The sequence below is a fragment of the Ixodes scapularis genome, unplaced genomic scaffold (assembly GCF_016920785.2).
Source record: "Ixodes scapularis isolate PalLabHiFi unplaced genomic scaffold, ASM1692078v2 PGA_scaffold12__126_contigs__length_90152505, whole genome shotgun sequence".
Taxonomy (NCBI): domain Eukaryota; kingdom Metazoa; phylum Arthropoda; class Arachnida; order Ixodida; family Ixodidae; genus Ixodes; species Ixodes scapularis.
In genome coordinates this window covers 24,521,701-24,546,654 of record NW_024609838.1, presented here as the reverse complement: position 1 = coordinate 24,546,654, position 24,954 = coordinate 24,521,701, and the positions used below count along the sequence as shown (strand labels likewise).

General features: G+C 46.7%; 1 protein-coding gene across 1 annotated transcript in view; it reads right to left on the bottom strand.

Moving 5' to 3' along the window:
- Positions 1-906: 906 nt before the first annotated feature.
- LOC115315461 (DNA-directed RNA polymerase I subunit RPA1) overlaps positions 907-24,954 on the bottom strand; it is a 79,538-nt gene continuing 55,490 nt past the window's right edge. Inside the window, exons 31-32 of the mRNA XM_040217029.3 lie at positions 1,599-1,791; positions 907-1,164 (exon numbers count right to left, since the gene is read on the bottom strand). Of these exons, the coding sequence (XP_040072963.1) occupies positions 1,049-1,164; positions 1,599-1,791 (309 nt within the window). The 3' untranslated portion in view covers positions 907-1,048. The remainder of the gene's footprint in view (positions 1,165-1,598; positions 1,792-24,954) is intronic.

Genomic DNA, 24,954 nt, shown 5'->3' with positions numbered 1-24,954 from the left:
GGGAGAGGGAGGAACCCGTGGTCCAGGTAGAGCACGTCCTCCGGGGGCGGCGACCCCCACCTCACCCTCGCTGCCTCGTGGAATCAATTCGTCTCCCAGCTGAACCAGGTGACGATGGCGACATTGTCCCACCTGGGCGACGGTGAAAACGAATCGAGGTAGCACGAAGGTGACGTATAGAGCCGCTCAACAAAAGGGCACCGGCCGAGATGCAGCGTTGATGAGCTCTCCATACCGTTCCAGAGTCCTCGCGGCTCTGTAGTCCGCGAGGTCGTATGCTCCGGCGTGGCTTCACCGTGCCAAGGACACTGGAGAGCTCTCCGATTATGTCCGCACGCAACGCGGGACAGTTGGTTTGATGCGGGTCAAAGTTTTGGAAGACGCACTTGATCGGGGAGTCGCTCAGAACGGCGGTGGACGGAGAAAATTTCGGGTATTTCCTCACTCACTCCACCCACTCCACACTCCACTTCACCCACTCCACCCCACTCCAGTCCACTCTACTCCACCCACCCCACTCACTCACTCACTCACTATCTCAGACACACAAACACACACTATGCTATACCATTAAACTATTCACAAAAAAATTAAATCACTCAGTAAACGTTTAATTGTTGCCCAAGTTTGCATTCTCGGCCTATCGCCGTCAAACAATACTGAAATTCGAAGTAACGCAAAAGTAGCGTTCGTTAGATTTTTGTAAGTAACGGTAACAATAATTCGTTACGTTTGTAGAAAGAACGGTAAGGAATCTCAGTAACGCGTTAATGTTTGAATCACCGACGAGTACGTTATTGCGTCACCCATTCTCGATAACGGCCACAACACTGAATACAAGGGACTTCACCTACCCAGTTCGCTCTAATGACCACATACCAAAATACTTCTACACACAGGCGCAACGAAAAGAAAAACACACCGTGGATGTTTATTTTGAGCTGCAGAGCCTCCACTTCGGTGCCTTGCACTTCGTAATGGAAACACTTTGTAACGACACGGCACCACCACGGAGGAATTGCGAAAGTAGGGGCAGTGCGGAGCCAAATCAGCGTTTCCGAGAGATCACGTGGGGTTGCCTCAGGTCCATACAGCCCGTGCCGAGAGACACCTCCCTTCCCAGCACGAGACGAGCAGACGGAGACTTGAGCCTATCCTCCATACCTAAAAAAAAAAAAAAAAAAGTAAAAAAAAAATTCAGCTTTTTTACTCTGGTGAAGAAAAAAGACCAGCGAAACTGTACTATGGTGGAAATAAGTAATGGCCGGCCGCAAGTCGGCAAGCCGGAGTGGAAAGGCTGGAACGGTTGCCGCCATCTATGAGCAACGGCGGCAACCAGACAACCGGCAAGCCGATTGTCTGGTTGCCGCTGTCGCTCATAGATGGCGGTAGCTGTCCAGAATTCCATGTCATCATTTGTTTGCTTACGGACACGATACTGGGGAAACTAGCCCTTAACAGCTCCGCTATAAAACACTAACAAATATTGTATTCAAACACGCTGTCAGCAAAAAAGAAACCGCGTTTGCCCACACCATGTGTTGGCAGTGCGTGGATGACGTGTCATCTAAAACGTGACGTCACTAGGGCCCGCTCACCGGAGAGCGTGGCGGACTTGAGGAAGTTCATGGTGGTCTCGAAGGTCATCTGCTGCAGGGGCGACGCGTTGCTCTCCATCGAGATGCGGTTGCAGGCCCGGTACGTCCCGTCGAACGTCATGTAGTCGGCCACCAGGAGCAGGTGACGGGGATCCACCTCGATGCCGTACACCGCGAACACGTTGGCCACCTCCTGCAGGACACCGGCGAAGACTCCCGCAGTTCAGTATACAGCCTCACAGTAAGCAGACAAATAACGACGATGACGATAACGATGACCACGACGAACTGGGGTTCTAATCTAAAACACTTGGCGAAAAAAAAAAACATCGGCGAAAGATGCGCCAGTTGCGATTGGATGGTGACAAGGCCAAACGCATCGCCGGCCAATCAGGGCCGCCGGATTCCTTGCCGACTTTTTCGCCATCCATCGGCACCGATCATACGTCATATACGAAAGACACCGTGTTCGCTGCAGGCACAATGACAGGATTATCCGCGGACGGGCTTCAAATATGTTTGCTTCATACATACGCATGCTTCGAACACGTCTTCAGACGGTCTCTGTATGACCAATGTACCAGGACAAGGAAGGAACACGCTTCAGGCGCTAGGGAGTTTTAGGGAACCGTTTTTTCCCATTCGATACGGTACGGTAGGCCCTCCGGTACGAACTGCGCATGCGCTATCGAAGAAGACTCGCACATGCGCAGTTAGTACCGGAGGGCCCATGTGGGATGTGCAAAAACGGTTTCCTAAACTCTCTACTGTCTGCAGACTGTTTTTGTTTGATGTGTTAAGCAGTGTGACCGCGGCTTCATGATGACTGTGACCGTAACCAAACTACTATTTGGCGGGGGGGGGGGGCCTCGGGGGGGGGGGGGGTCAGATTTACAGGAAGTTTCTTTCAACGGAAACGTACAAGATAGTCATAAATGTTCAAGTGAAACTATTGAGTGGAACGGAGACAACCCGCTCTACTCAACGAGTTTGATACGACTGGTGCATATTCATTAGAATTTTTTTTAAATTCAGTTTGAAAGGGAGCTGAGGGAAAACAGGTTTGAATGAGCGTGTTACCGGCGTGCGATTGGCTAACAGAAATTTCTGAAGCCGGAAAGTGAAGCCGCCGATTAACTCGATGCTCATTGGCTAAGCCAGGTGATGACGTCACACCCCCCAGCTCGACGCTGATTGGCTGGTAATTGCGCAATCACTCACGCGCCACCGCTCGCCTGCCAGGGGGGGGGGGGGGGGGGGGGGGGTAAAAAGTTGTTGGAGAAACGGTCTGCGGCTACGAAGGGTTCTGGAAGAGCGCCAGGGGTTGAAAACCCGGGCTAGCACCGGTATCTCCATTCCAGGAATTGATGTACAGCGCGCAGGGAGCCTAGACGTCAATCCCAGAGGAATCAGACTGAACAAAGACGACAGTCTCGACAGGCTCGGTGTACTGCTAAGCGATCCCTCGATGCCACAACTGAAGAAGATCGGCCGGCGTAAGCGAAGACTATACTAGCTCAGTGGGCCAGACGAGCCGCACGTTTTACGCGCACTACAATTGCCAAGCAATCTGCTACGCATTTTTTCTCTTTCCATAGGGAAACCACGCAACTTCGGGAAAGCAAAATTCCACCCTTTCCCAAAACAACCAAATCAAAATTCAAAACTTTTTTTTTTTCTTTAATGGAGTTAACAGTGAGCGCGGCGAGCCCTTCACTCGAAGAAATTCCAACACTAAACAAACCTTTCGCGCGCAAAAAAAAACAAAAAAAAAAAAAAAAAAAAAAAACGCGCATTTATGTTAATAACGTTTTCGGAATTCGTGGAACGCGGGGAGCAAGTCGTCTGCTTCCTGCGCACGAGTTTCGATGACGTCAGAACGACGTCGAGCTCCGATTGGCTCTGATTGAAAGGACAGTGGGTAGACCTCAATGCGAGATGCCTACCCACTGTCCTTTCAATCGGAGCCAATCAGAGCTCGGCGTCGTTCTGACGTCACCGCAACGCCTGCGCAAAAAGCAGACGAACTTGCAGTGCGCATTGACACGAAAACATGCTCGCGTTTCAAAAACTCACGAGCGACCCTGCTGCGTCCACAACACTCGAATACGTGCGCAAAACAAAAACCCACAGCAAAAAAAAAAAAAAAAAAAAAAAAAAAAAAAAATTGGAAACGAAAGCAAGAGGATGGACATCTCCGAAAACAAACACGCCACCAGAAAGGAAATTTCTACCTCTCAATTTTTCGGGACACTTGTTTCCATTTTTTACCTTCTTTCGATTTCAACGTTCGTTTCTTGATACTTTCTTTCTTTTTTCTTTTTTTTCTTTTTCCACTTCGATCCGATGTTAAGGGGAGAGTACCGGAGGCTTTTATTCCCTTTCACCTAACGCTGGACCACAGCGGACGTTACAAGTAAACCATCTTCGCCAATCGACCGCCGTCAATGTATCACGTGGCTACTCTGCGCAATATCGTGCCCTGGTGAGCGACCAGGGCACCAACCATCCGGAGCACGTGACCACCCGCCCTGGTGCGTCGGTGTGCCCCTTCCACGGGTCACGTGCCACTCATGCCACACTGAATTCACTCCGCTGGCTCGTAGCAATCGCGCTGCTCCATTGCAATAGAAAAAAAAAAAAAAGAGTGTAGGAGGAAGTATCACTGTCGTAAACAAGAATGGAGGGGAGGGGAGGGGAGGGGGGGGGGGGGGGCTAGAAAGATGGCGAGTATCACAGGGAAGATCATCAAACACCGGTGAAGCCGATAAAGACAGAAAAGAAAATAGAGGAGTGTAAAGGAAAAAGAGAGAGATCGAAGAGCCTCCCACCACGCGGCTGTCACCCCAGCGGAGCAAGCAAGTCGATCACACATCGATTTCGGCTCAATCTTCAATTTCGACCAGATGTCGCAAAAAAAAATTGGCTCCCGCAACGCTCTCCCCGCCACGCGCTCTCGCCACTTCTCGGCGAAATCGAGAAACTGCGAGATAGAGAGAGAAAGGGGGACAAACGACAAAGAAGAGAGAAGACCAAAAATAACCGATTTTTCCTCATTCGTCAAGCCATCCCTCAAAGCGTATAGGCGTTATCACGAAACCGTAACAATGAAGAAAAGAGTTTTCGTTTTGTTTTTACTTAGATCCCAAATACCTCGTTTCACCGTATACGACGGACTATGCGGCCAAAGCCAGGTCCAATCGGGTCCAATCAGGAGCCAGCTAGAAACCACGTGATATACGCCGGTGCTCCGAAACGCGGGAACCGATACGCCCGTTGGGCAGCAATATACCACGCGGTTTATAACTTGGCTCTTGATTAGAGCTCGCGACCTGTAGCTTTGGGTACAGATAACCGGCAACAATGGTATTTTAAGCTCAAGATGGCTGACGTGCCGTTATACTGGAACGTACCTTATCTTGTGGCTCTAGATGACGCCAAGCAAGATTGAAGAGGATTACAAAGCTTATCTAAAAAAGACTTGGAAAGAAAAAAGTGTATCGTTGTATCGTGCACCCAGTCGGGCAGCCGAAAAGACCAGTCGATAGCAGCTCGTAAAAAAACAAAAGAAAAGCGTACAAACGTGCATAGCCTCCTCTATACGGAGAAAGCCTGGCACATCGACAACGGAGCCATAGGGCGCGCGGCCGCAGGAAAAAGGAGAGGAGGAGCGCGCCGAACGGTGACCAATATGGTAGCGCAGAGCAGAAAGGGCAGACCTAGACAGCGAGCGCTTGGGTCATGAGCGGCCGCTCCCCGAACCACGCTTGTTTTTGTGTTTTCGTCACCGTCGTTTTCGTACACCGGGAGAAACGGGCGCGGCGATTCGAAAGGGCGCAGACAGAAACGGGAAAGGGTGGACGTTGAGTTTCTCCTCTCCACGATAGCGACAAGAAAAGAGAGAGAGAAAAAAAAAGATTGTTTCTGCGTTTGGCCGCTCGCTCTTTTGTGGCGCTAGCAGGCAAGGTTCTCTCCGCTCCCGTTTCTCCGCCCCTCCTTTCCCATTTACGGCGGCCGTCTTTTCTCGCGACGCGCCAGGCTTTCTCCGTACAGAGGAGGCTATGAAACGTGTTATTTTTTGCAGTCCCAAGAGTTTTCGAGAGGTCCAAACTTGGAGCTGAACAGACAGCGAGAAGTATTAGCGCGGGGATGTTTCGGTGACGTCATCTTACGGTTCCCCTACGTGATGTCATAACCAGCATTTTACAAGCCGTGACCTCACGAGTTGTAATCCGAACTGCTGAATCAGTGTTGGCGGTAACGCGCGACAAGTAATGCCTTTACCGGTACAGTATTACTCGCTACCGTTTAAAAACTGTAACGAAAACTTACGTTACTCATATCTAGCAACGGAGAAGGTAGTTACGTTACTCGTTACGCCTTCTCAAGACAAAAAAAAAAAAGTTACACTTAAATCCCTTTTCTTTTTTTTTTTCCTTTTTTGGCGCAGTTATCTAACTTCTTGGGTATTTCTTCACGTTTCTCTTCGTGAGTATTCAGGGGAACCGCGTGAACATAACGCCTCTTGAAAAACGGCGCTTATGCATACTTGTGACGTTTGAACAGTAAAACATTTGAATCCGTAAATAAAAAGAAAGTAACGCAAAAGTAACGTGCGTTACTTTTTATCGTTAACGCGTTCCTTTCACTTCGAGGTAACGCAAATCGGCAACGCGTTTTTTTTTATTTTTATTTCGAGTTAGTTACGAGTAACGCATTTGGTGACCTTTTTTTTTCCGTAACGCCTACAAAGCTGCTACATAACCTCAGTTAAAAAAAAAATTAAGTCCGGTGGTGTGCGTATGAGGCAGAGCGGAAGCTCGGAGTCATCGCTTTCCATCCCCAACTTTTTGGGACATCAACGCCTCGGTGCATGCACCAAAAATGAAGATTTCAACTGAACAACAACAACAAGCATCGCTATGTTCTCCGGTAATATTTGTTTTATATGACAGTCATAAAATATCAATAAGCATTAAAATTGAACTTTTGGACGTACATAAATTTAATTCCACGGCTCAACAGACTTTTAATAATTATTGGGCCACATTCACAAAATTGTCAATTCCTGCTTTTCTTGAGAAAAGATCGTAAAGTTCCCGACGACCGAAAGTGCCTGGGCATCATAAAACGCAAATCAATTGGAATTTTGATATTTACTTTAAAAAAAAAATGTTTTTCTTTTTTTTTTTTTTTTTTATTCCATGGTGTGTCCCAGAGAGTTGGCCACGTTAAACCAACACGGTCGAATTTGACAGTCTGAACATTCCCGTTGTTCAGGATACAACAAAACGCAAGACATCAACTTCCCGTCCTTGACTCGAGCTGTTCAAGATGACATCTTTGAAGCATTTCAGCGAGGCCAACAGATGCCCCCGAAACCAACGGATAGAAACCGAAGAACCTTTTTATGCGAGACTACCAACACCAATGATTTGTTTCTTAAAGGGGCCCTGCAATCATATTTTAAGCGTGTACCTTTTTTTGCGGTTTTCACGTCTCTTGAGGCTCGGACAAGCCAGCAAGCACGGAGAGAGTAACTAAATATCAGTGCGTCCACTTACGGGGGCGACCCGCGGTGTCGAAAGCGCGCAATATGTGACGACATCGTGACGTTTTAGGTACTGGCCTTTCTACTGGTCAGAGCCGCTAAAAGCTTCTTTTTAGCCGAAATACAAAATATAAGTGGCGCGAACCGTTTCAATTATTTATAAAAGTAGTTTTTGTTCAGTATTTTAGGTCAGACAAGAAACAAATGCAGTTTATAAAGTGCGGAAACGAGAAATGATCCGTCGACATACCCGCCACCAAGCGGTGGAAAAGGCGGCGCATACTAGAAAGGTGTAGTGGGATCAGGCACTGACGAGCCAGCGAGCATCGAAAAGTCCCGAATGTAGGCGGCGGCGCTGCTGTCGAGGTTCCGAGCGTTCCAAAGGCCTTCGGCGAGCAGCTTTGGCTTGCGGTTTGGCCCTTTGGCGGTATGGCAGCGCGAAGTGGCTCCCGTTCTGAACTGACCTTTAACCCGTGTTTGCTGTCGTTTGTGGCAAATGAAGTGTCATGCCGAACTAATGTTTTATCGCGCAGCAAATGCAATGCGAGCCGCCCTGGCTGCCCGCTTCATACAGGCTAGCCAGAACATGCTTTAGTGGCGCCCTCTCAAGCCGTCGACACGGAGTGCCGCAGCCGTGAGCGCTCGCTGAGCTCACTACCCCTCCTTTAGTTCACGGCCACTCAAGCAACCAAGGACGTCATGAAGGAGGTTATTTTTTGCTTGTTTTTGTAATTTTAATTTGCCTGTAACTTTTAAAATAAAGCGAAATTCGAGAAAAGAAAAGTCATTAAAGGGACCATGAAATGACTTTTTTACTTTTTCCAGATAACTTTTACATTAAACCGTCAATGTTCACTGAATGCCGAACAGGCATCCGTTTTCGTCTCGGTTTATTAACTTCTACACAAAAACTTAATGAAATATCGACTTTTTCTTGACCGCAAAACAATCCGTGACGTACGCTATTTCCGGAACCGGAACTTCTCTCGGCAGTAGGAGATGGGAGCATTAGCGGCGACGAGTTGGGGTGCGCCGGTAGGTTTTACTGCGCTGATGTCACCGACGTATTTCCTGAATCGGCGCCTCTCATCGCCGCATCGCAGCTGAGCGAAATTCAACGAGATATGTTGCGCTACAGCGACAGCATGGGACTAGTCCCATACACCGGTATGCCTGTTGGGAAGTGCAGCGAGTCTTCCGGTGAAGACTCCAGAAGTCAACCCAACTGTCATTGTTGGCAAAAGGCGGCCAGTGTCAGTCGTTTGCAAAGCGACGTAGATGGAAACAAATTGCCGCGGCGTTTTTCGCGGTCTCGGAGATGCAGGAGCGAGCCGACGTTAAAAAAGATACGTTTGAACTACGAGTGTCAGCAAGAGCCACGTAAATACCTGTTAACACTCGGAGCGGACGCGCGCGTTTGATGGAAGTGCTGTATTCGCGCTGTTGGTAAGCGCTTCGGGACCGATCTTTTACGATTGCAACTCGATACTGACGCGACACTCGGCAAAGAAAGGTTGGACCGGTATTGCCCGTACACCTCTCACGAACTGTTACAGCTCGACAGTGACGTGCAGTCTGTCAGGATAAAAATGGCATACCAATAACAAAGTGTACATACCGTGTTACGAAGGTAATCCATACAGCGTTTATTTCAGCTCTATATCACACAAAACAAGAAGAGAGAATCGACGAGGGTCCCTTTTCGACGAGTGTTCGTCAACACTGCCTCGGAAAACAAGGGGAAGAGATTGACCTCACCTCTTAACGTAAAATTGAGGTCAGCGATCAAACTATTATACTGGAAGGGTACACAAGGGTACCCCACAAGGGTAGCGCGGGCATATTCCATTCAGCACGCCAGCCGGTCGCAGGCAGACAGACGGTCTTGCGACGAAGCAACGCTGCGCCGAGTCGGAGTGCCTGCTAGGCCTATATTCTGAGAGCTTCGTCGGAGCGCGATTCGCGGCTGTTGTCGCTCTTCTCGGGTGTTTGTGGATCCAGCGTTCTTGTTCGTCGTGGTCTGTTTTAAGTACATTTTTTTCTTGCTGCTTGAAGTCGGCACGCGCGAGATGAACACGTAGAAAAATAAACGTTCAGTCAGTCAGAGTTTTGAGAGGAAGGAAACCAAAGGAAATAACCGTTCTAAAGTCAGCCCTGCCCTACTGCGCACGCGCAGTAGTTGCTTCGTTTACCACACGATAGATGGCGCTTGGCTCTCAGCATTATCAAATTTGGCAATTTTCGCCACACATCTCTAATTATGCTACAAAATGTGGGTCTGAATATTATTTAACAAAACTTTTAGGAAACATTCGCCGGCTATTTATTGTTTACGATCGCGGTGCTGGTGAGGTAGGCTCTTACCCAATAGGCGACGTGGATTCGGCTGACGTGCTCCATTTCTGCGGATGCATCGTAGTGAAAAGGCAGAGCTTTCGAAGGAAAGAAGTCGCAAAAGAGTCCAGTTTTCTTTTAAAAGTTCTATAGCAAATAATTTTTTTTTTGGCTCCCTAGTTTTGTGTTTTTGTGTTTCTTTTCACACCTTTTACGACGTGCGGTGGATGAAATTAGATTTTAAAATCATTTCATGGTCCCTTTAAGTTACTACGTTCAGTGCACTCAGGTTCGGTGAAAATTAAAAACCAGTAAAAAAAGTAGCTGCAGGGCCCCTTTAAGAGTGCTCAGGAAACGCGAGAAAATCGCTCCTTTGTATCTTCAAAAGCTGGCACACGTCGTTTCAAAATAATAATGCATACCCACGCGATGCGCTTAGCCAAGTGTCAAAAATTGTTTTGACAAAATTAAAAAAAAAAATTGAAACATTTCCTTTTCGCCGAAGCTTCTATTTAGAGGTGCCGTCTAAACGAAGTGCCAACAAATCAGAAAGGTAAAGTTACCCGAAAAATTAGCCTCGCCAACTACTCAGTCGGAAGGTAAAACTCCAAGAAAATAGGGGGGGGGGGGGGGGGGGGGGGGAAGGAGAAACGGAAGAGTACCTCACAAAGGTAACACAAACCCGGGAACGCAAAATCAAGACAACTATAGAACCACCAAACAAAGAAACAGGCAAAGACGAAACAACCACAAACAAAAGAAGTGGGGATAGAACAACTATTTTTCACACTCGTACCTCTAAAGGCCCGTTCACACTCTTGCGACCGAGTACGACTGAGAGAGGCGAGATCTCTTACAACTTCTTAAATGTTTCTAGAATGAGGGAACACACTGACATTGTGGCGCCATCTATGCGGTGACCCTAGAACTGCATTTCACAAAAGCGAAGGTTTTGTGGGATTTCCGAGGTCAAATGTGCGTAATACCCATAGAAAGGCTCGTTTATAACATTGACAAAAGCTTTTCGAGCCAAAAAAGAAATGATATTGCGCGAGAAATAAAAAAAAAAATATGCCGGACCGCCGAGTTTACACTGCTTCCCAATAGATGGCGCCAGTGTGTTCTCTGGTTTAAGAAGTTTTAAGGAACCCAGGTTTAAGAGGTCGCAAGCAGTCGCAAGAGTGTGAACGGGCCTTAACGAGTAAAAACTTGCGCTCCCACTCGACCCCCGCCCCCCGCCCTCAAAAACACCTCCCCTTCCTCGCAAGGATCATCCTTGGGCTGGTTTCCCAACGAACGCGGCCAGGTGTCTCTCCCGGTGGGTATCCCTCTCGGCGGCTGAAAGAGCCGCAATACGGAGTTTCTGGTCACATGACAGGCGTAGTAAAAACAAAATACCTAGAAATAAATAAGTAAAAAAAATTAAGAAAGAAACTGCAGTAACTTTTTCTTTTTCCTGCTACGTTGTCCTAAAAGTGCTCCAGCCCCGCACTGCTGCGACAGCACGTGGCACGGGGGCGATTCCAAAAGGGGGGGGGGGGGGGCCGCCCCCCCCCCCTAAACAAAGTCGACTCCCCTCCTCCTCCTTTCTCGGTGGGCAATTTGACATGGGTGGACCCCGCGGTGCACACGAAAGAATGGGAGAATAGTATCCTTACAAATTTTCCGCGCCCCCCCCCCCCCCAAAAAAAAAAAAAAAAAAAAAAAAAAACGGAGTTTTGAATTTGCCCCTGACGTGGCATCGCCTTGCGTTTCATTCGCACGCGCTCCGGCTACCTCGCCTGCGGGTGCTTGTGTAACGATTAACGACCGCGGTGGTAGGCGTAAACTGGGTCAACGGCTTACAACGGACAAGACGTGCTCTGTACCAGTGGATGGAAAACCTGCAGGGGCGACATGGAGGTCTGCAACCAACATGCCCCGCTGAAGCACTATCCGCGCTTGGTGCCGTTTTTGAGGCACCTATTCGTATTGAATAACCCGAGCAGCGCATCCTCTCGGACTACACTCGGAAATTAGCGACTACTCGTTCGCACGAGATTTTCTACCCAACGCATAGGTTGTCTGCTCGAACTCATTCCCATGCACCCAACATCAAACACGATATTTTTTTTAATTATTATTATTTTTTTTTTTTTTCTGATGAGCGACGAAGCGCACAACGAAGCGCGGTGCCACAGACCGCATGCCAGCGACTCCCGGGGGACCAGCGAAGTTCACTATCAACCGAGCAGGTCTACAAACGACAGCAAGCAATCCGCCCCAGCGATGGCCCAGCCCGTCACTGATCGCCGAATGTTTCGCTTGTCAAATTGCCTACGAGATTAAAGTGCCCAAAGGCAGCGAGAAACAAGACCGCGACGAGCAAAGTACGCACATCCAGCGATGTGTCAGCATGCCCCCCCCCCCCCCCCCCCCCCCCCCGTTGGTCTGTCCGATAAAGAAATTTGTTTCCTTACTGGTGCATGTTAGGGACGGAGTATGACACAGCACTGTATACTCCAGACTTGCGCCTATCTCAAATACTCTACTCAAGATACTGTATTTAAAATACTTTTTTTTAAGTATCTTGCAAATACTTTTGATCGAGAGTATTTGGTACTGTATTTTAATTACATTGCTGAGTATCTTGTACTCGGCATCTCTCAAATATATTTTTGACATTCCGCCATTTTCCGAGTTTTTCGGCATCCAGTAGCATGGGCGGGGCAGGAGCAAACGTGAACATTCTTTCGAGCAACCAAATCCTGCTGCTAACAACGATAAGCTACGGTGACTTAGATTGAGCTCGTGAAAACATCGCTTTGTGCCGATAGTGACTAATATTTCACCCCAAACCTCGTACTATGAAGGTTTTTCCCTCGCCTTCCTAAAGGCGCCTTTTGCTTCCTAGAGTTTCCCCCAAAAAATCCTCCAAGAAAAGGGGTGGTTTTACGGAAGTAAACATTGCTACACTGAGGCGCAACGCAGAACGGGAAACGACCCACGACAACAATGCACCATTCAGTGTCAAGAAAATAACAAATAGAAGAAAATAAGAAGTGGACACAACAAGAAAACATTTTTTTTTCTTGCTTGTATATGATTTCGTTACAACAAAACGTCAAAGTTTTTTTTTTTTTTTGTCTTTTTTTTTTTTCCGGACACAGTTTGTAAGCGAACATTGATAAGCACAGAACAGTAGAGGAAACGAACTACGAGCAGGAGACGACAAAGCGTCCCCCAACGTTTAGTGTCTTCCCGAACGCAACCTACTTGAAGTAGGTGCGAACAGAGCCGTGGGCTCACTTTGTTATCCATTCACTCATATTCGTATCCCAAGTTCGTTTATAGTGAACTCCCCATAGAGGGAATGTGGGTTGTAGTTAAACGATGCGTCTAAGGTGCGCCGCAGGACGTGATATTCAGCAATGTCATCACTATAGCTATATCAACCTCTGTTGTTTTTTTTTTTTTTTTTTTGTCTTAGAAATGTTTTGTAACGTATATCAGTAACATCCTCCTCTTTATAGCTGGATTGCATAGAATAACCCTAGGATGTCTCCTACCCCCCCCCCCGCCCCGTTTTGTACTGGTGTGTGCTATAAACCATTGTAGTAAACCAGACTTGCGCAACTGTATAACTGTCGTTGTCACTGACGTCGATACAAATTACGCAATGCGGAAGTATCTTCAAAAGTAATTGAGTTACATTTCTAAGTATTTGTACTCTACTCAAGTTACTTTACAGTGCAAGTAACTTGAGTAGTACTTTAATTACTTTATGGAGCAGGTGTTTAGTATCTTAACTTAAATACTTTTATCGAGTATTATGTCCAACACTGGTATAACCTAAGTAATAAGCAATTTACTTGGCTGTTGCCCATGTGTATACACAGTATAGACCATTGCATCGCTTATCACCCGGGCGAAAAACACCGAGTCACTGAACCGTGGGCAGATGGGCAGCGTCTGATATACCGCGCAGCAGAGCAACAGCGCATGCTTAGAAGGCGTTCCACAGCCCAGCGGACAAATATGGCAACGTGCAGAAGGCGATTTTTTTGCTAAAGTCTATAAACCTTTGCAAAAATCGCTTTCTGCGCGATGCCATCTTTGTCTGCTGGGCTGTGGAACGTCTTCTGAGCGTGCACAGTAGCTCTGTTGCGATGTATATCAAACGCTACGTATTCGTGCACAGCTCAGTGACTCAGCATTTTTGGCCCGGGTGATAAGCGATGCAAAGCTCTATACTGGGAGCGGTAAAAATAAACGTTCAGTTGATATCACTGTCGTCTGTCTCGTCTTTGCTTTGCCTTTGCCTTGTCGCGCTGTTTTAAACCAAGAAGATTTCCGAAATAAGCTTCCCGGTGATGATGTTGCTCTAGACACAGTTTCGTAATTGGAGACTGATTTAAGTGTATTGTTTGACAAAAAAAAAAAAAAAATCGTTGTCGTGGTTGGGACGCGAGCTCTGTCGCGTTTCTTTTTCATTTTTGATACCTTTACAGGAGCTGTGAGTTCGTAAGTGTTGCGTGCATGCACTGAAAGTTTTCACTCTCTATCGTCCACTCTTGGCCCGTAATGGGGCTGACAGTATTGTGGAATAGTAATAAGTTGTAGTATCGTAATTTATTGTCTTTATCAGGCAATCTCTCATTGTTCAAGTTCTTATGGTTGCTAGAGACGTATCTGTATATTTCACCGATTTATTTATTACGTGCACAGGTTTCATGTATTGTTGCTCACACATCATACACCCTGTTCATTCCTCGAGTTTGAAGTAGCCGGTCCCAAAATACAGGAACAAATTCTCAATTCCACCCATTAAACATTGAATCGATTTTGCTAGGTGGTGGTGCTCACTCGGACCCGCGGTCACGTGATGCAATGCCGGCGGCCGATTGGTCCAGAAAAGCGCTAGGCTTCCGCCCTACTGTCGGCTTTAGAGAGACCGAAGGTGCACACGCCAGAGCAGCGAGTGCCGCCGAGCACGCCAGAGAGACTCCAGGCCCGCGCGATAGCGCGTCTATTTTTCATCGCTTATACGACGATAATACGTCGACGGGTTGTCCTCCTCCGTCAACCTCGTGCCACTGTGTCCACAGATGCGACGACAATTTTGATTTATTCACGTACGCGAGCGCCTCGTCGGGATCGAAGAAAAAGTGGCTTTATAGTTTCGGCGCGTATCGCCATTCCGTCCGAGCAGGCAACAACGAGCATATCAAATCCAGCACTCTACCGGCAAGATCAGAGCCGTGCGGTAGGTACCGATTAAAGGCTGGTTCGCAAAGCACCGTTTCCTCGCGTTTTCTCACGTTACGTATAAGTCTCCGAAACGCTCTCAGCGCACTACCACGGCGGTGTTGGGATTTGTATTCGCCGCTTCAACTAGCCTTTTTTTTTTGTTTTCCGCCAAATATTTGCCGTCAGCTGCGCCCATCGTGCCGCCTTGTAATGTGCCGCGGCACACCGTTACCGCGAAGCGACGCGAGTGGTGACGGTGTGCGGGTGGGTTAACACGACTCAGTGATACAACAGCCCGCTCTCGGCCACTCCGAAACGGGCGACCCCACCGCCGTCTTCGGTCAGAGCCGTCTTATCTCAAACGACGAGCGCAAAAGAGGTCATTGTCGTCTCCTACCTGCGAAAGAGCAGGACGCTCAAACAGGCCAATCAGGAGCCCTGGATTCGCTCCATGGTTTGACTCCGTGGGCAGACGGCAATACGCGCCACGGTGACTTGTGGCGTAAGCAGACTTAAACTTCCGTAACGTGTAGGTTTAGAAAGAGTAATATACGTAAAGACAGGGGACGGGACAACACATCTTTCACCCGTCTTTACGTATATAACTCTTTCTAAACCTACATCAATACCAACGCGCTCACTAACAAGTGTTCCGTAACGTAAAGTAACAAAAAGCAGCTGTGTGAACCAGCCTTAAGGCCCGTTCACACACTTTCGTTTGCTTACGACCGAGTTCCTGTGACCTCTTACTACGAGACAACAGTAGAGAGCCTGTATTAGAGACAGTGTCCAAGTGCTCCATCGGGGGTCACGTGGTTTATGGACCGCGTTTGCGATACGAGCTGCGACAAGGGGACGAACGCGTTGATCGTCCTCCTCGCCACGCGGAAACGACGCGCACGGGCACTTACGACCAATCTCCGCAGATGGCGTCCGCCATTAGATTGCAAACGCATGGTTTGGGATGGAGCCCGGCTCTCTAGACCAGTGGTTCTCAACCATTGAGGTCTCGCGGACCCCTTGCGGGTCGGCAGAGATGATGGAGGACCCTATTTGTGATGAGGGTAAGGGAAAGGTAGTGATTAAATAGTATAATGATTTAATAAATATATATAATTAAGGGCTAATGTGAAAAAGACTTCTTTCGTTGGCTTACACACGAGAAAACTCACCAGATAATTGGAACATTCCTTCCTAATCTGAAAAAATTTAACTTTTATTGTCGGGCTTGACTGATAAGGCAGGGCTTCGCGGACCCCTAGAATGCCTTCGCTGACTCCAAAGGATCCGCGGACCCCCATTTGAGAACCACTGCTCTAGACAACACACTGGCACACTGGCGCCATCTAGGTGGTGGCCCTGGAACTGTGTTTCACTAGAGCGAAGGTTTCGCGGCATTTACGAGAACAAATTTTGTACGAACTATACGTGAGACCTGGTCGTTCATAACATTATCAAACGCTTTTCGAACCAAAAAACAAAAAATGATGCGCGAAAAAAAAAAAAAAGGGAAATGTACGCAAATGCCACGGGTGTTCTACGGCTGCCCGATAGATGGCGCCAGTGTTCTCTCATCGTAAGAAACCTCGAGAGATCTACGACCCTTACGGTAGGAAGGCTGTGTGACCCCCAGACAATAATTAGAGCAAACAAAGCTTACCATGGACTCGCTTCTTGCCTACGTCAGATCAGCGAACCTAATACAACACATCTAATCTCACCCCATACAACCTCCCACTTCCCGTACCCTCCAGATAAAATGATTCTAGTCAAGCCATCTTAGTTTGTATTTCTCTTAATAAACGCATTCCACTACTATACTGGACATTTTAAGGCACACGATCGTAAGCCGTCGCCAGTGTGTGAACCAGCCTTGAGTGTGCCTCGATGATGAATGGATGCATGCTAATAGCTATTCGCGACTCCAGCAAAACGAACGCCGCCAAGCGGGAAAACCGGGAACCAGCCGGTCCAGGTCGCTCCGCGCCCCTCCGCGTCTCTGGTGGCTTCCGCGGAGACGTGTTGTCGGCGCGGTGGCGAACAATGTAATTTGACGAAGGTCCGAATATTTCTTAAGTTTGCCTGAGTGATCATTAGTGTAGTGAAGCCTCAGTAAATTGTTTTCTTCTATTACGTGTTTGAAAGCCCGTTTACTCCACAGCACACGGTCGCGTGCTTTCGATTTCTTGGATGGGGAAGAATCACGGAAAAACTTTTTGATTTCTTGTCTGTCTCGAATCACATTCAAAGTGACGACTGCTTGGTAACTGATACTGGAGGGAACATCAATGTGGCAGTCAAGTGAATGGGAAGGTTCGATAGCTGCTTTTCTTGAGTTTGGTTGTGTTCGGTTAGCTTCAAGTTTGAGCCACCCACGCCGGTCGGTGCGTTGGCTATTCATCTTGGCTGCTTTTCGCCGAAAAAGCCTCTGGACCACGCTGAAGGAGTTGGGCTGATTTCGCAATTACTTGATTCAGGAAAACTGGCTCGCTGCAAATGATGAATGAGGGAAATTATCTGTTTTCAAAGGTGGGAGACAAGTCTCGCAACGTTAGATGCTGCCACGGCATTTTGACCTATCGCGCTTCCAATATTTATATTACCAGGACGTCGAAGCCAGCAGTAATATACGTTTACATTGATCAGGTTGACCGGCCACAAAAAAATACTAATTTTCTCCGTTCAGGATTCGAAGCAAAGTTCAATGCAGAGAGGTTCTGCGTGGATCTTCAATGAAGACTCTCTTCAGTTTGTCTCCGTGCTGCCGGCTATAGAACCATTTGGCTAAATTTAAGTAGTATGTCTTCGTCTGTCAAATATACTTTTATTCAGCAGCTCACCTAATAGCTAGTCCACTAAGCTCATATTTCAATCCTAAGGATATAGTACTAATATCGCTTTAGTGGGACCATAGTACGTAATATAATACATAACCCGCTCGTCAAAATGACTTCTCGATTGCTACTAAAACCTGAATTGAAATACGAGTATCAGCTGCTTAGTGGGGCGCCGGCGGGTTAACATGGTCCTTGGCTCAAAAAGCGGTTGCTTAATTTTCGTAATTTTCCTGCAGCCTGTGTTGATGGCCGAGCAGACGACTGGAGCTGTTTCGTAAACGCGGATACGCACAAAAGCTCGATTCCGCGGACAGATAAGTCGCATGGTCGAGGCATGCGAGTTAGCTGAAAAGTTACTATTTGTGGAACAATTCTATAGTCATCGCCGCTTTCCTTAGATGATCAAAACTTATTAGTATATCACCGTCTCTCCGGAGCCCTTAGTTTCGGTTTTGAACGAAATCTCCGAAACGAAAGTTTGACACGAAAAAAACAAAAAAACACCGGCAAAACAAAACTATGCTTTGCAAGTTTATCTGCACCGGCTACACTTCACCATCTCAGTTCAAATACCTATAAAACTGGGCATTAAACAAAAGAAAATCTGTTAAATTGAACGCGCCACCCATTCAGGCGGCCCGGCCGAGCCGCCGCGACCTGGACTCAGCCGCCATGTTTGTTTGGTGGTGGCGCCCCCTATAGGTCGCTGGAGTCGCGAATACTCCTTAAAGCGGAAGGTAGCTTGCGCCACCTAGGCTGATCTGAAAGTGTTTTCACTGCTCTAGATCTGACACTGTTTTCAAACTGCTCGACTGGTATCATGTGGTTTATCGACAACATTTAATCCGAAAACAGTAAGCTCTGAAGCTTTGGCACGCGATCCCAACCGCAAGAGCTACATTTTGGCGTGAGCTAAAGGTTCGGCAAAACGAATACATATTTTTACAGCCGAGCTGTAAGGGCTAGTTTCCCCAGTAAAATATAAAATAATAATAATGGGGGTTGTGTGGATATTTATACAGCGTGTAGTTGGTCTACACGCTGTATAAATATTCACACCAACCCTAATTCTTATTACCCCACTATTGTGTCCGTGGGCAAACAAATTTCGACACAAAAACTCTGAAGAGCTACCGCCATCTATTATCGACGGCGGCAACCAGACAACCGGCTAGCTGGTTGTCTGGCTGCCGCCGTCGCTCATAGATGGCGGCAACCTTTGAAGCGTTTTCCACTCTGAATTGCCGATTCGCGGCCGGCCATTACTTCATTCCCACCCTAGTACAGCGTCCGTGGTATTCCTTCTTCACCAAAAAAAAAAAAAAAAATGCGATGAAAATTTTTTTTTTTTTTTTAACAGCAGGGTTTTTTATTTGAGCACGGCGAAAACATCGGCGAGAAATCTAGCGGCCATGATTGGCCAACGCCGCACTTGACCTTGGCGCCGGCCAATCATAGCCGCCGGACTTCTCGCCGACTTTTCCGCCAAGTGCGCAGATTAGGGCCCCAGATATATTAAATGTTGTGCCCTAAGAGAAACGAAAATAAGCTCCATAAAAAAATAAAAAAAATCGTTAAGGCTTAGGAGAGCGTATGTTTATGTAAGTTCACCTATTTGTTTTTGCCATACGTGTCAGGACTCAAATTCCTTTCTCAGAAAAAAGTAACAGATATATATATATATATATATATCAAAATGCAAAAAAAAAAAAAAAAATCAAATGCCTCGGTGAACACAGCCTCTTAGAGTATTCAAATAAATAGATAAAAAAGCACCGCCTATGAATAAAACAAACAAAAAAACATCGATTGTTTACGCCCAATTTCAGCAGTCGACCGTCCACCGAACCAATGTTTTGATACTGGGGTTACCTAACGAAGGCACGAGATTGCGTTGCGCCCTCTAGGAGAACTAACTAAACAAAACCAAAACAAAAATGAAAACGCAATGAAAAAAAGCCAAAAATTCCCAGCGGCTTTTGCTTCCGAAGTTTTATATAACGCATAAAATGCAGTTTAAAGGCGATCGTTTCAATTTGATTAAAACGTTTTCGGAGAGTGAACAAGAGCAGTGATGTGATTGGCCTAAGTCGTTTTGGAGCACCTTTCAGAGCAGCCAAAACAGTGTTTTGGAGCAGCAAAAGTGGCATTTGGAGCAGCCAAAACAATGTTTTGGAGCAGCAAAAGTGGCTTTTGGAGCAGCTAAAACAGTGTTTCGGACCACAGAAAGTGGCTTTCGGAGCCAGATATTCTTAAAAAAACTACAAATATTCGTTTTAGGTGCTGGACAAACGAAGGGCACTTTGCTCGCCGAAATAAACGAATTACGGTCAAGTTCGACCACCTAGGAGTCTTTCAAGATGTAACTGAAATGTCAATGACATGACACATTTTGCAATGCTTCAGTTAAATGATACATATATATGTAGCCACTATAGATAGATAAGAACCAAACTTCACATAATAAAATTTATTTGAAAACCAAACTTCACGTATTAAAATTTATTTGAAAATGACCAGTAGTAAATATCACAGCATTAGGTTGACTAGTGACATAATATAATAAATGGAAGCAGTCTCCGACTGGTGAAACACATAGCTACTGCAGCGCAATGCGAAACTGCACACAAGAAAAAAGTGCATTACAACTAGCGGGTACTTTTTGCTTTTCGAAACTTTCTGCAAAGCTGCTGCAAGCTTCGCTTTGGCTTAGGCTAGAAAATAATGTCCACTTTCAATGTCCCCAAAAAGACATTCAGACAGCTTACAAGTTTACAGTGCTGTACGCGCTGCCGAGCAATTCTGAAAAACCGCTTGCCACCGTTTTACTGATTCCCGACGTGCCAGATTTTCGTCAAAAGTGAACGTGAAACAGTGGATTGCAAGCGTCCCGGCTGGTGCCTCTGTCGTGCAATCATGTTTGCATGCACGTCAGGGCAACTTCGGGAGGCCTGCAGCTGCACGTGCTTCGTCGCGCGAGCGGAGACAACGGCTGTTCGATAGACACCGAAACCATGCCTCTCCGCTCTGTCGCCAACTGGTTTCCAAAAATGTATGCAAAATGTAACTGCCCAGCATGCGGCAATAAACAGTCCAGCGGCGCGTGCTTGCAAGGCCGGCAGACGAGGTACAAGCTAAACATACAGAAAAAAATAACCTGAGCGCATCGATGCAGGACATCGCGAGTCAGGGTCAATACGTTCTTGGAGCGCTTTGTGCAACGACTGAACTCGAGACAAACAAGCGCGCTGTGCGGGTCCAGCGTGCAGATATTGTCTTCTTTGCTTTAGCTCAAGTCTCTTCACCAACTTTCTTTCGCGACAGATTTTTCATGTACTGGGGTCCCTCTCGAAAGAACTTAGGTAATCAATACTTCCACACAGCAGTCTTTGAGTTAAAAAGGGATCTTCGTATTATGTTTTAAACAAGAACAGGAATGTTGATGAACGTGCGGCGGTCCTTATGTTTCAGTTTAGGAAGGTCCATATCTGTAGCGACGTGCGGACTGGCCGGCAGGGACCAAATAGTTTTCCCACGGCCGTTGCTTTCAGAAGCGAGAGCTTCAGCTCAAAAAGTAACTCCTGCCGTGCAAAAACGTAATTTCGTTTCACAGCGTGACGGCATGGCTTGTACCCAGCACGTTATGACGTTATCGTCGGAGCGTCCGCGCACGCCCGCATCTGACGTTTAAAAAAAAAAAAAAAACGCGAGACGAGATTTACGAGACGACGAGAGCGCGAAAGAAGAGACGGCGGGAAAAACCATGCAAGACCGGATGGACGATTGATGTAACTAAAGCAAGGGTGCAGGCGAGCTGGTTCAATACTGACATTGGAGTTTTGTGCCTGTCCTACGTCCCTTCTTTTCCCCGGCTCCAGGGTTACAAGGACACGATTGATGCAGGGTACTTTGTGTCGGGCGGCCGCCTGCGCCAATTAGCTCACGCATGCTCAATTATGGTACTCAAGAGTGTTTCGGTTTTGAAAAGCGACCAAAACTAGTCCTTTGGCGCAGCCTCGGCGCAGATTACCCATATTTCGGCAAAATGTAGCAGGATGTAGCAGGGTTAGCCCCTTGGCGCAGCAATCACATCACTGCAAGAGCCGTGTTGATTCATTTCCCCGCTAAATTTACCAGGGGAATTGGCATCACGTGAGCTGACGTCACGCATCACAGTCACGTGGCGTCACTGCGTGAAATCCTGGTACCACGTGATGTCATGACGTCATGTGACGTCACGTGGAAACAAAAACCAAAAACGTGAATTTCCAGCTAAATTGAGCATAGAAATAGGCGTCACGCGACGTGGTCACGTGGTGCGACGTCACTGTGTGACGTCGTCTTGTCACACGATGCCATGACGTCACTGTCACGTGACGCCAATTTCCCCGCTAAATTTAGCGGGCAAATGCACGGACGAACAATTTTCTGGGATTATGGGCTGCGTCAAGAAGAACATTATGTACTTTAAAAAAATGATGTTTTTTTTACCATTTGTTAGATACATTAGCCTACTCCAAGCAATATAAACGGTGTGATCGAGAAAATAAAACCGAGTTTTTTCCGCCCGCATAAACTACGTGTCGCAGAGGGCTGAAACTCCGTGAGAACGTGACGCTAGCAGCGGCGATAGAACGCGTAAATTTGAGCACATGACATTACCTAGATTAAAGGGTACAAAAGAAAAACAAAAATTCCCTGTGAGTTGATGTCCACCTGATATTCATCAAATTGAAATTTGAGATTGTGGGCGCGTGCAGCAATTATGTCGGTGAAAAACACGTCAGCGAGGAAGAAAATAATAGACTTTCTAACTAGGATTAGGTGAACGTCGGCTCGTAGACCATTTTTGTTTTTGTTTTGTACCTTTTGATCCATCTGAAGTCAGATGCTCAAAGTTCCTTCGCATTTTATCGCTACCACTATAGCGTCACTTTCTCACGGCTTTTCAGCTTTCCGCGATGCGTGGGGCTTTCTAAGCAGGCAAAAACACCGGGTTTCATTTTCTCTCTTTCACCCTGTAGTTTGGTGAAGACGTCTAAGCAGGTCAGAGTGGGTAGGGAGACGTTCCGCACAAAAGGGAAGAGGTATGTGTCGTAAGAGATAAATACATATATAAAAATTACGAAAATCATTACGCAACAAAGAGAATAACAGGGGAGAAAATAAAGAAGGGTAAAAGGGACGGCAAACGAAATCCAGCCAACCGGTAAGCCGTAAATTCTAGCCCAACTTCCAGCATCGCAGTTCCATACACTCCTTCGTTTATTCTTTTTCTAACTTTGCGCTCCGCGTTTCTTAAAAAAAAAAATATTAATAATAATAATGTAGCTGGCATTTACCACTTCTACTCGGCTACTACGACTGTCCTACTACAGAAATACGAGGAAATAAAAACACAGTAGTGAAGAAAGAGAAAAAAAAAAAAAAGAGGCCTGGGAGAGAGAGTGCGAGAGAAAGATAAGAGCGCGGGAGGGAACAGACAGAAGAAATACATAGAGAGATAAAGAGAAAAAGAGATTGACGTCAAAATAAAGGGGAAGATAAAGTAGACAGTATCGGTGACGCTGCTCTCTGACAATCAGATATCGGTAGAATTTCTCGGTAGTGCAAGGCTTTGGGGAACTAGGACTGATAAGTGTGTCCACGTTACTTACGGGATCAAACGCGACGTTATCCCAACACGTTATATTAAGGCTGATTCGAGTGTAAGCGATTTAGCAAGCGACGAGACGAGCGACGGAGTTTTCTCACTGTCGCTCGTCGCGCCGCTCGGTTTTGGGATTTCAAGAAAACGCCGCTCATCGCCTTGGTCGCTTGCTCCCGTCGCTTTCATGCGGCTTGCCTCGTCGCGCAACTGACCGAGCGACAACATGTCCTCGTCGCCGTCGCCTGTCTCGTCGCTCGCCAAATCGCTGACATGCGGCTTATACTTTATCGATGGTCAGAAAATGAATCAAAGCACCCATGTAAAGGGGCGGCGGAGAAAATCTCACCGGATATAAGCTCACCGACAAACCGGCAGATACGGAGAAAAGCTCACCGGCCCTTGAGCGGACGCGCAGAAAAGCTCACCGATTTTTTTAAAACTTAGCGGATTCTGCGTTAAACGTGTGCAATTTAACACAATTCGCATTCGTCACTTCATTAAAAATGTGTCCTCTTTTTTGTAATATTCTTGAAGTTCATTGGGCATATTTACTAATTCCCCAGAAATTAGCAATCACCCATTTTGTATATTAATGAAGCCGCAAGTATAAAATCAGAACATCGCACACCGGTAAAAAAGACGACAATTTATTGACAAATGACAGTGCGCCGTCGGTAGCTCTGTCAAATAAAGAGGTTTGTTCTTTGCGAGATAATATGAATAGCGGTGTATTAACCGCTTCAGCTCCGAAGGCTGTGTAGCGCCTGACAAATAAATATGTGTTTAATAAGGATCGATAACTGGGCGAGTTAGTTAGAGTTCATGTTGAAAAACAGGGCGACACCGCTTTGTCTTGTGTTCTCTTCGTCTCTGTGTGTCCTCGTACCAGTCGCGCTGTTTTTCAACATGAAATATGTGTTTGTTGACGTAATCAGTGTAGGCTACGCTGTTTCCTTTCTGTTAATTTAACTAACAAAACTTTAGTTGCGAGAACAGCTTCGTCCTGTCGTGTTTGTTGTCTTCACTCCGTCGTCGTTGTTTGAGCGGTTTTCACTATGTATAACGTTTACCAACTCGCCCTATTCGCTACCTTACAGAAGAATACTTCTTATATAGGTCACGAGTAACAACGGTGCCAGTGTGCAGCTCGGAAGGTCATGAATGGCTCACCGTAGAAGGTCACTATCACACAAAGGCAACGTGTCGAAACACCAGCACGAACGGCTAGAAAACGTGTATGTCCGTGGAAGAAAGAAGCCTCAATATGCTATTGACTGTTTTAACTTGTTTACAAAGGTTAACAAAAGCTTCAAAGAGAATTTCAGGCACCGCGTTGTTGCGCATGCACTTTCGGATTTTCGGCATTTGCAGTTTTGATTTTTAGGTTTAAGGCAGACACTATTACGTTTTCGAACTTTTTCCTCTTCGTCAGGTTCATAAAGTTTTCAGTTATGCTTTCGTTGCCTAGAGAGTAAGCCACAGAAAACACTCGCCCGCAATTATTAATTTGGGAGCAATATACCCAATAAGCTTACAAATAATAAAAAGTGACATTTCCTTTTTTACAAAGCTGACGAATTTTAATGATTATAAATTGATATATGTTACGCATGATCCAACAGCCTCCATATACGCCTCGCAAGGGGGCTCATTTTCGTCTTCTGTGCATGAGAAAGGAAGTAGCGGTGACGTCAGAACGCCGAACTCTGATTGGCTGATCGCGACCCCCTATCTGAGCGTCGTCTGCTGCTTTGC